Below are 11,487 nucleotides of genomic sequence, written 5' to 3'. Positions count from 1 at the left end.
AAGACCCAAAAATCGAGGACCAAAATGATAGTTACTCTTCTATTTTCCTGGCCGGGGGGCTGGCCTTCTCCTCCTCCAATAGGAGTCCAACTGGACGCGGTCTGATCCCGCTCAGGCCGACTGGTCAGCGGGTTGACCTTTGACTGCTCTCTTTCTCTCTCTCTCTGTGATGCGGTGCAGTGCGAGAAAGCAGAGTTTCAGGACTAAAGCTTTAGATGGTTGTTGGCCCAGGCCCCAGTAAATGAGTAGCGGCAACAACCATACGCGTGAGAACCACGCACTAGGGCCTCGCGTTTCTTGTCTCTCGAAGGCCCCGCCGGCATTTTCCTCGCCATTTCTCACTCTTTAATTTTATTTTTCCTCTCCTCCCTCTTGATGCATTGTCAGTTGTCCCCAGTTGGATGGTTTCTCTCTCTAGGCAATACACACACAGACATGAGATAGGAGGAGGAGGAGGAGGAGGAGGAGGAGGAGGTTGTGTAGAACAGTAGAACTGGAAGGGTGATCATTACACCCGCCACAACACATAATAATAGTAGACTACTAGCCGAGCCATGAAATTAGTGCCAGTAGCAGTAGTAGGCGGAGGAGGAGGAGGGACGGATCCAATCAGCGGCTCAATCGATCTCCTGTCTTCTCTGCTGACAGCGATCCCGCTGTGCCACCACTTCAGGCCCAAATGGTCGCTTGTCAGGGCCAAGCTCTCCGATCTCCAATCCCTGCTCGCCGAGTTCTCTCACCTCCCCTTCTCCGCCTCCAACCCCCTCTCCCTCGACCTCCTTCGCTCCCTCTCCCACACCCTCTCCGACGCCCTCTCCCTCGCTGACCTTTGCCAGACCCCGTCCCTCCCTGCCGGCAAGCTCAAGACCCAGAGCGAGCTCGACTCCGTCCTCACTAGGCTTGACCGCCACATCGCCGACGCCGGCGTCCTCGTCAAGAGCGGCGTCCTCCTCCAGTGCACCGCCCCCGCCCCCCTCGCCAGCTCTAACCCTTCTCCCTCCTCCTTCAAGAGGGAAGCAGTCCGGGCCGAGTCCAGGAACCTCATTACCCGCTTGCAGATTGGAGGCCATGACTCCAAGAACTCCGCTATGGACTCCCTGCTGGGTCTCCTCCAGGAGGATGATAAGAACGTGATGGTCGCCGTTGCGCAAGGGGTCGTCCCCGTGCTCGTCAAACTGCTCGATTTGGGCTCTGATCTGGAGGTCAAGGAGAAAGCCGTGGCTGCCATCTCCAGAGTCTCGACAGTGGAGAGCAGCAAGCACCTGCTGATCGCCGAGGGGCTACTTCTCCTGAACCATCTCCTCCGGGTCCTCGAATCAGGGAGCGGGTTCGCCAGGGAGAAGGCCTGTGTCGCCCTCCGAGCTCTGAGCTTTTCCAAGGAAAACGCGTGGGCTATCGGGTGCAGGGGCGGCATCTCCTCTCTGCTGGAGATATGCGTGGCGGGCACGCCCGGCTCCCAAGCTTTTGCAGCAGGGGTCTTGAGAAACCTGGCCGCATTTCGGGAGATCAGGGAGAATTTCGTGGAGGAGAATGCGGTCGTGGTGCTTCTGGGGCTCGCAGCTTCGGGGACTGCTCTGGCCCAGGAGAATGCATTTGGGTGTCTACATAATTTGGTGTCCAACGATGAGAATCTGAAGTTGCTGGTGGTCAGGGAGAAGGGGATCGAGTGTCTGAAGGATTACTGGGATTCCTCTCCCAGTGACAATCGAGGACTCGAAGTAGCAATCGAGCTTCTGACCCAGCTGGCATCCTACCAGCCAATCGGGGAGGTCTTGATCTCGGATGGGTTCATCCCTCGGCTCTGCACAGCTCTGAGCTGTGGGGCCATGGGCGTGAGGGTGGCTGCTGCTCTGTGCATTTACGAGCTGGCTTTGAGCCCGAAAACGAAGAAGGAAATTGGGGAGTGTGGGTCCATCAATGTGCTGGCCAAGATGTTGGACGGGAAGGCTATAGAGGAGAAGGAAGCAGCTGCAAAGGGGCTGTCTAGCCTGTTGCAGTACGCGGGCAATCGGAGGATGTTCAGAAAGGAAGATGGCGGGGTCAGGAGTGCAGTTCAGCTGCTGGATCCCTCCATCCTGAATCTGGATAAGAGATACCCGATCTTGGTATTGGCCTCGCTGACCCATTCGAAGAAATGCAGGAAGCGGATGGCTGCTGCAGGTGCCTGCGACTACTTGCAGAAGCTTGCCGATATGGATATAGAGGGCGCCAAGAAGCTCTACGGAAGCATTAGGCGGGGAAATATCTGGAACGTGTTCTCCACACCCTGACTCGCATGGCATTGATCGTGGTCTATCTAGACTTCAATCTGACCGACACAGAGATTTTAATTTTCAACTTACACCCATATCAATGGTACAGTAATTTGAAGAGAAGATTATCATTCATCTATCTTATCCTTATCCCATGTATGTATATATTCGTGTACATATATATTCACATATATATGGAATGTATGTATGTATGAATGTATGCATGTACATTAGTTACTTACAGTTGTTTCTTTTCTTTTTCGTTCGCCTCTTTCTGTTGGTGGGTTTCATTTCATAGATCTGTCAATGATTGTTAGATAGGCATGCAAGCAGGCGTCACTTCTGATCTCTCAGTGTCAAGGGGATAGATGCTTGGAGGAAAGGCTGGAGCCAATGGAATCTTGGTTGGTGAACTAACTGGGTTGACGTTTATTTGTTTTGGTAGGAGAAAGAAATTAAAAAAAAAAAAAAAAGGAAATCGGAGGAGGTGTGAGTAGATTATTAGCTTCTGCTTTGCTTGCATGTGTTGACTTGACTACTGTGGGATATATAAGGAGACAAGAGTTTCCACCAACGGTGATGTTTTCTTACTTTTACCTGCTCCTCTTTGATGGCAAATTTGTTCTCTCCTCTAAATAAATACCGAGACATATACATACATATATATATATATATATATAATTGATGGATGGATTCATAAAATATAATTAACCAGTTCATATATACATAGGTCAATATAATATGAAGGTGGGAAAGGAGAAGAGGGTACTTTGTCTTGGAGATGATAGTAATGAGTAGTAAGGAAAGGATGGGTGTCCAATCCAACGCTGTCCGCAATCTGTGTGTTAATGAGTGCATTGCATGTGCTAGCTAATGCCTAATGTCTGTCCATCCCATCCATCCCTGCACTGTATTTTTATTTTTTTCCTTCTGGCTAGCTGTTTGTTTTCATGGCATGATTTGGTTGTGGTGGTGTCAATCTTTCTTCGCTCTTCCTTTGCTTTCCTTTTCTCTTATCATCTCTCGCTTGGAAGCTTCTATCTGACTAAGATTCCAAGGTAGCTGCTTTATGCAAGATCGATCTGCCCTGCATTCTATGATTCTATCCCATCACCTTAACTTGATGCGTGGAAAGCACGCGCGCCTCCAGGAAAATGACTCTTGGACCCAAATGTATGCAGGGCAGATGAAACAGTAGCAGCAAATATATGGCAACTTTTCGAATTTTTTTTAGAATTTTTTTTCAAATATATGACTCATGTTAGAATTTTTTTTTTTTTTTTTTTTTGTAACTTTAGCCGTGTGCAGAGAGATTTTCTTTTCGGTAGTTAGGAAGGAGCCTTTTCTTGGGACAGCAGACCACAGAGATAGGGAACGAGGACACGATTAGCTGTAGAGGGGGAATAATGGCACGTGCACTTGCTCTTCTAGTTCTGGAGCATGTGCATTTTGGCTGTTCCATACGCATGTGTGTGTATATAGCTATAATAATGTATATCTATTCATGTATCTATCAGTCTTATTGCTCTTCCCCCACCTCCGGGGTCCCCCTAAAATTTCATAGCCCCATAAGAATCTCTCGTGTGCTACCGCTAGCTGGTGAGGTAATAAGGACCTGTCTGTCCCAACTGCGAGCTATGGTCAAGAGGCCGTTGCCATCTTCAGAGGGACACCCTAACCAGTCCGTCAGATTTGTTCTATGGTTTTCAATCCCCTCGGAGGCTATATATATATATATATATATATATATATATGAAAGTAATGGTGACACTTAGTGGATATCATGGACGGATCATTCGAAGCAAAATAAATATATAAAAATAAAAAAATAGGAACGGATTACGAACCTTTAGGGACTTTAGATGATACTTTTAAAAGCATCACCAAAACATTTATAAAAAATTGTAAATTTCAATTAGAAATACCTTGCCGACGCTTTAAAGAGTTGGCTTAGATCGACCTCTCTAAAGGCACAGTTAAAGTCAATTTGGTCGACTCATTTTTTAAGCGACCTTTTATAAAGAGTCGCTGATAGGATACCTTAGGTAACCCTTTATAACCGTCGCCCAAGAAGTACCTTAGGCAATGCTTAAAACTTCGTCCAAATTCTTTAAATTGAAAAATATAAACAAAAAGAAAAAAAAAAGTTAAAATGATGAATGTTAACTTTCCCGCCTAACCAAAAATTTGAAAACTAACAGTGTGTTTAGTTTTAGAGTTAAGTATAGTTGAGTTTTGATTTTAATTAGGTTGTAATGGTTGTATTATTGAATTATGAAAAAATGTGTGAAAAAGTAATGAATAGTTTAGAGAATCTAGTATTAAAAATTGAATTTAATGATTAAAAAAATTGAAGAAAAGGAAAAAAGTAATAATTATGTTATTGATTTTTGTTGTGTAGTAAATAGAGTTAAAGTTATAATTAAAATTTTAAAAATCAACCCTAAAACCAAACGGACTATAATTACTCGTTTGGTTTTAGAGTTTGATTTTAAAATTTTAACTCTAACTTTAATTCTACTCATTACACAATAAAAATTAACTATTCCAATTCAAAAAGGTGAGCCCCATATATAAACCCATATAAATTTTATTATACTCAATTCAATTTTTAATACTAAATTCTCTCAACTATTCATTACTTTTTCAACAATTCAATAATAACATCATTATACAATCATCACTTTCTCTTAACTATTCATTACTTTTTCATACTTTTTTTCATAATTCAACAACACAATCATTACAACTCAATTAAAATCAAAATTCAACTCTACTTAACTCTAAAACCAAACACACCAATTTTTCCTTTACCTTCCCTTGACCTCTCTCTTTCTCATTATCTTCTCCTTGGAAAAGCCTTCGCCGCCACCCTTCCTTCTTATTCCGACCAACAGCCACCAACTGCTCATCCCGGTGACAGTGGTAACTTCGACGGCCTACCCACTATCTTCGGCAAGCTTAGCCTAACGTCTGTGTAGTTTCACCTCCCTCTTCAGCTGATCAACAAGGACGTTGCGAAGTCCCATCCCTTGGCTCCTTCACAGCATCCGCAGCCTTCACTACCTCAACAACATTGCTCCGATCTTCCTCCTTCCTCACCAACGACCCTACCTTTGTGCGTAGCTAAGCCACTAGGTTTTACGCTCTTTATTTTTCTCTCTTTCTCTCACTCCCCAAGTTCTAATTTGTCACCGTCTCACCCCCTTACAGCACTGTCGTGCTAAGCTCTACCAATAGCGATTGTTCGCCTCTGTCTTCCCTTATCTTAGCTCCTCACAACGACCTCAGCTCCTAGCACAATCCCGGCCTGAGCTCATCTCCTCATTTTCTCCCCTATGGTGGCAACAAGCAGCCGAGCACTATCTGCTTCCTCAACTTCAACCACCTTCGATCAACTCCATGTCTCTAATCTGTCACCTCTCCTCATCTTCGTCTGTCTCTTTTTTTTTTTTTCTCTTTCTCAAGTCGAGGAGAAGAAGGGAAGACAGCGGTTGTCTTCTTCTTCATCTTCATACTTCTTTCCGTCTCCTTCACAGCTTAAATAACAGGTTGTTAATGCTAAACTGATGAATTTACCACTAACAGCCTGTTGACAACATGTTATCCTCTTTTTTTTTCCCTTTTTTTTTTTTTAATTTGACTAGCTTTGGATGGCAAAAGACTGACCAAGGATATTCTCTCCATTAAATTGATAGGCCTAAGTCGACGCTTGAAAGTGTTGTCAAACTTATGCCGATTGAACTCAAAAGCGTTGCGGGACTTTTCCTGACATTTAAAAGCGTAGACCAAAGTCCCAAAAAATGTTGTCAGAAGTCCATTTTCCTATAATGATTCCAGTAAGTGAAGGTATCCACGGGTCCACGGTCAGTGCAATTGCTAGCTAGTGAATGCCAATATTAAGGTTAATGTATATGAAGTAACTGATTAATTAGGGTGAACTTATTATCTAGTTAATGATTATAAGCTGTAAACTAAAGAGATACTTGGAAATACTTTTTTTTCACAATTTGGTATTTGAAAGTCCAATATGTTTCGATTAATTCATGTTTGAGCCATAACGTCACCAAGAAAAGAAAATTTCATATTTGAACCGGATCGACCTACCAAGATGTAAATTCTCCCAATCGTGGAAGTTGAATTTTCAATTATGTGATTTAATTATTTCAATTTTAATACATTGCCGCTTATTCTAGTTTCCTTCTAGACGGATGAGCTAGTTCTCTTTACATATATATCCGCATCAATAAGATTTGAATATGTGAAGCATTGGTGTTGCAACTACTTAAATGTGGGAGTGACAAGGTAAAATCATCACAAGGTTTCTTAGCGAAAGCAGGGATGGATTCATGATTTTGGTCGAGGGGGAGTCCTTAGGGGGACAAAAGGGAAAATAATTTTGCCAGATATTATGGGAGCAAATATAAGTAATTCCACTAAAAATGAAAGAAAAATTTATCATTTTTCATCTGCCATCAAAAGTTTAGAAGGGCGACTGTTACCGGCTCGCCTGCTCCCATCCATGGAAAGGACTCGCGATTGAAGATAGAGGAAACATTCAAGTAAATATACGAGGAGGGTTGGAATTAAATGGACAAAGATGAAGCTACTAATTTGGCAGCTAAAGATGAATGAATTTATATATACATATAGATATAATTATATATACTAGATCCCTACCTGCGTTTTGTGTTTTTAGCATTGTTATCAAAATCGGACCAGACCGGCTGGTTTGACTGGTCAGACCGGAAACCAGCCCCATGTCTGTTTCGGTCTGATTAAAAACCCAATTTGCAGAATTGAAATGGTAGACCCATTGAACCGGCCGGTTTTTGATAAAAATTCAATTGCACCTGCCGGTTCAATGGGTTTCCTATTTTGTTTTTTAATGTAAAAATTGTTAGATTGTGTAAAGATTTGAACCCATGACCCATTGCTTCCAATACTAACATGCTACCAATCAAGCCATTACTACATTCTTGTTTTTTTAGCTCTACTTTAGGTACTTATTAAAATCCAATATTTATTTTGGAATAAGAAATATTAAATATAGACATTTTCTTACACTATCCTTATATTTCATTGAAATTATCATACTTCTATCCTAATTATCATAATTTTTTTAATAATATGAATACTCATTTTATTTTAATTAAACGCGCAGTCTGACCCATCGAATCTCCGGTTGGACCCATATACCCATGAACTCATACCTCTTCCGGTTCATCATGCGGTCTAGTTCTGATAACATTGGTTTTAGTGTTCAACTAAAGTTTTAATTATTTTAATTATTTTTCTATATATACACACACATTATTATAGAGGCCTAAAAATAAGATGATGATGATGATTATTATTATTATTGTTATTATTATTAAAATTAAAAACTAAAAATAAACTGTTGATGGGGGATAGAAAAAAGAGAAATAATGGTGGGGAAAAAAAGAGAAGTAGGGGGAAGACAGAAAATAATGGAAGAAGTGAGAAGTTTTGTTAGTGGTCAATAGAAACATATTTTAGGATTTTAGGGTTTTAAGATTTTGACTTTCAAAAATTTCCTAAATTTAAGAGATTACCTTGTGATGGGTAATCTTGAGAATAAGAATGTTAATCCAATTATCCTCTTTTTTCAATTTGTAATATAATATAGATATATGGTTTTAGTATGTGAATAATAATTAGCAAACACGGGGAAATGGGATAAAAGCACAGACGAGTTTTAAGCTTGTGTATAGTTGATATCCATGCGTTGTTCTATAAATTTTTATCAATTCTTATATGACTGAAATTAGATAATTAATAGGTATGATGTACATGTGAATACAAATATAACAAAAAAAAATATTATACTTTATCAAGTAGATTTAATATGTATTATAGAAATAAATATCATGTTAGCAAAAAAATATGAATCTAGTCATATAGAAAAGCTAATAATATATGCATAGAGAATAATTTTGTAGTATGAGCCCAATAAAGTTGGTTTGTGTATCCGGACGACATGTCCCATAGGCTTCATGTGGGCTGTGGGGATTGGTCGAGCAAGACCAAACACTCCCCGTTATTATAAAAAAAAAATCTTGTAATATACATTGATACAACGAAAACTGGGAAAATATCGTCTATGAGTTAGGATATTGACAGTGAGTAAAAAGATGAGAAAAAAAAGAATTTTCATGTCCTATTTACAGGGATATTTGGCACATTAAACTTGAAAACGTCACATATCTAGAGGAATTATCGAATAAACTTTTATTTTTTCGAAAAAATTAATAACATATTGTTACATATAAATAGTATCGGCGAATAATCAAAATACGTTGAATATGGGACAAACAAAGTATTGTAAAATTTATTGAACTGGAGTTAAAAAGTTAATTCATCGTAGAGTTTCGAGTTATCAAATGGATTGATTCGAGTAACTAAGGACGTCTTACCAAAAGCTAAGAGTTATCAAATGAAACTCTCATATTTCGCGTTTTGACTTTTATATATTATATGTTGAAGTATGGGCCGTTGGCTCATTTGGAGGTTCAACAATTAGAGCGACATATCAATCAATAGATTATAATTCATTATAATATATAAAAGTCGAAATGCGGTAAAAGGATGTGGTACAACTTATTTCTTTGAAAACCCCAACTAGTATTTGATTGTTTTTTCAACCACTCAAACAATTTAATCGTTCATCAAAAAATGGGATAAAACAATAAAATGTTTCTTGAAAAAATTATTCATATTTCGCGTTTTGACTTTTATATATTATATATTGAAGTATGGGCTGTTGGCAAAAATATTCATTTGGAGGTTCAACAATTAATGCAACATATCAATCAATAGATTATAATCCATTATAATATGTAAAAGTCGAAACGGGGTAAAATGATGTGCTACGACTTATTTCTTTGAAACCCCCAACTAGTGTTTGATTGTTTTTTAACCACTCAGAGAATTTGATTGTTCATCCAAAAATGGGATAAAACATTAAAAATGTTTCTTGGAAAAATTATTCATATACATATATTAAATATTTTTCTTGGAAAATATAAAGTTTTTTCAATAAATTAAACAACATATATAATCTGCTTAATATTGTCGCCTACATCTATATATGAAATTAATTATTATATAAAAATTGAAATTGTTCGTTAAAAAATCTCGCTCCGCAAATAAGTCTTAATTTGTATTTAAAAGTGTAGCTTTCTCCATAAATTAGATAATTTTTTGATATATCAATTTTCCTACACACCTGCTCGGAGTGTGAGCTTTTACCTAGTAATATATAAAAGTCGATGATCTACAAAAAAGAAAGCACCATATAAGACTTTTCTTGACATCTTTAGCTTGTAGTCGAGTGTCTCTTTAACTATTCTGCCATAATGATTATAATTATTTAATTAAATTTCTCTTTAACTATTCTGCCATAATGATTATAATTATTTATTTCATTTAATTTTTATTTATTCTAGAATAAATATTCAATATTCTTTTGAAAAACATGAAAAAGAAATTATCACGAATAAATATAAAAAAATATTCAAAAAATTTCTAAATAAAACTTAAAAATTGTTCCACGAATTTTATTAATAATTTTCTATATATTTGCACAATGCATGGACTAAGACATGGACATCGTTATAAGGAAGAAGAAGAAAAATGAAAAGCAAAATCTTCCTAATGAAGGAAAGTACCAAAATGAGGACCCACAAGTCCTAATTAGTCGGGAAAAAGAGCGAAAACAAAAGAAGTAAATAGGCAATTTCGTCCTTGACTTTCGCAACTTGCATCAATTTAGTCTCTAACTAATTTTTTGCATCAATTTCGTCTCTGACTTTGCACTTTTGCATCAATTCAGTCCCTCACTACATCAATTCAGTCCCTCTCAACATCAATTCAGTCATTCGCTACATCAATTCAGTCCCTATTACATCAATTTAGTCCATGCATTACATCAATTTAGTCCTCGTTACATCAATTTAGTCCCCTACGTTACATCAATGTAGTCCATGAGCGGTGGAGTTACATCAATTTGGTCCTTGTGTGGTGTATCAAGTCCTAATGCGACATCAGTTTGGTCCCTTGCCACATTAATTTGGTCAGATCGTTAAGTATGACTGTTGACGGTGTTAAATGGTGAAAATTGATACATCAATGTGGTCCTCGTACTACTTCAAATTAGTCCTTGCGCTATTTTCAAACAAATTGAACACTCCCGCCTTCCATATGCTACATCAATTTAGTCTCTGCACCATTTTTTTACAAACTGAACTGAACTCCCGCCTTCCTTCCTCCTTCCCCCAACTGAATAAAGCCATGTAGGCACTGGATGGCAGATGGATTGTAGAAGCATGAAGTTAAATGAAGGAAAAAACTTGCCAAATAAAATAGAATTACAAAAATGACTATATTACTATTATAGACAAGTTTTTATAAGAGATTGTATATGTTACTTTGCCAGAGTAGCTACACAAAACGTACAGACCGATGCAATGTCTAAGACAATATCTTTGACAATCTAACATGTATCCAACCCAAAATGGAGCCAATCAGTATCATCTTGGAACAAACATAACAAAATCAAGCTTTGTTTCCACTGATTGTTCCCAAAATGTGGTATATGAGCTTCTACAATCTGCAGTTTAGTTAGTTGGAGGTCCCCTTGGTTGAAAATATGCTGAAAACCTAGCAGCAGTTCCTGAACTTGCAGCTTCCATGGTGTGTGCTGTGAAAGGAGTGTGAGGGGGCTTGACTGGATGGGGCCTGACTGGAGGTGGCCTCACTGGAGGGGGTCTCACTGCAGGGGCTCTCATTGGTTGGAAAAAGGAGGCCTCGGCAAATATGTCCATCTGTGGAACCTACACATGATATTAAAGAGAGTCAATTAGTGATAGCATTTAGACAAATGGAAATGCACAAATGAAAGCAAAAGTACATGTGATGGCTATGCTGCAGATAGACCATACTGAGATGGCTGTGATGGTTGGGGTAGAGCGGATTTTTGTGATATATTCATTTCTTCTGGTTTAGCTTCCATACTCTCATTCCTTTCTAGTTGAACATTCACATTTTCTGCTTCAGCTTGCCTAGAACCACTCGGAGCACCACCTGAAGTAGAAGCACCATGCATGTCTTTTTTCCCCTCAGCAGCTGGTTGTCCAGTACATTTTCTCTTGCTATGCCCCATTTCTCCACATCTGCTACACCTTGGATCATTAGACTTCCTCTTTAACTTGTG

At 39.0% G+C, this 11,487-nt stretch overlaps 1 protein-coding gene across 1 annotated transcript; it reads left to right on the top strand.

Moving 5' to 3' along the window:
• Positions 1-371: 371 nt before the first annotated feature.
• On the top strand, positions 372-2,848 carry LOC116188595. Its single transcript, XM_031518050.1, has one exon. It carries the CDS (start codon positions 555-557, stop codon positions 2,268-2,270), a length of 1,716 nt encoding a protein of 571 aa, XP_031373910.1. The 5' UTR covers positions 372-554; the 3' UTR covers positions 2,271-2,848.
• Positions 2,849-11,487: the final 8,639 nt, after the last annotated feature.

Source organism: Punica granatum, chromosome 8, assembly GCF_007655135.1.
Source record: "Punica granatum isolate Tunisia-2019 chromosome 8, ASM765513v2, whole genome shotgun sequence".
Lineage (NCBI taxonomy): Eukaryota > Viridiplantae > Streptophyta > Magnoliopsida > Myrtales > Lythraceae > Punica > Punica granatum.
Note: the sequence above shows the minus strand (reverse complement) of the source record. Positions and strands in the feature narration are given on the sequence as shown.

Excerpts from the sequence above, each read along its gene's own strand:
- LOC116188595 (XM_031518050.1), top strand. The coding sequence starts at position 555 with ATGAAATTAGTGCCAGTAGCAGTAGTAGGCGGAGGAGGAGGAGGGACG.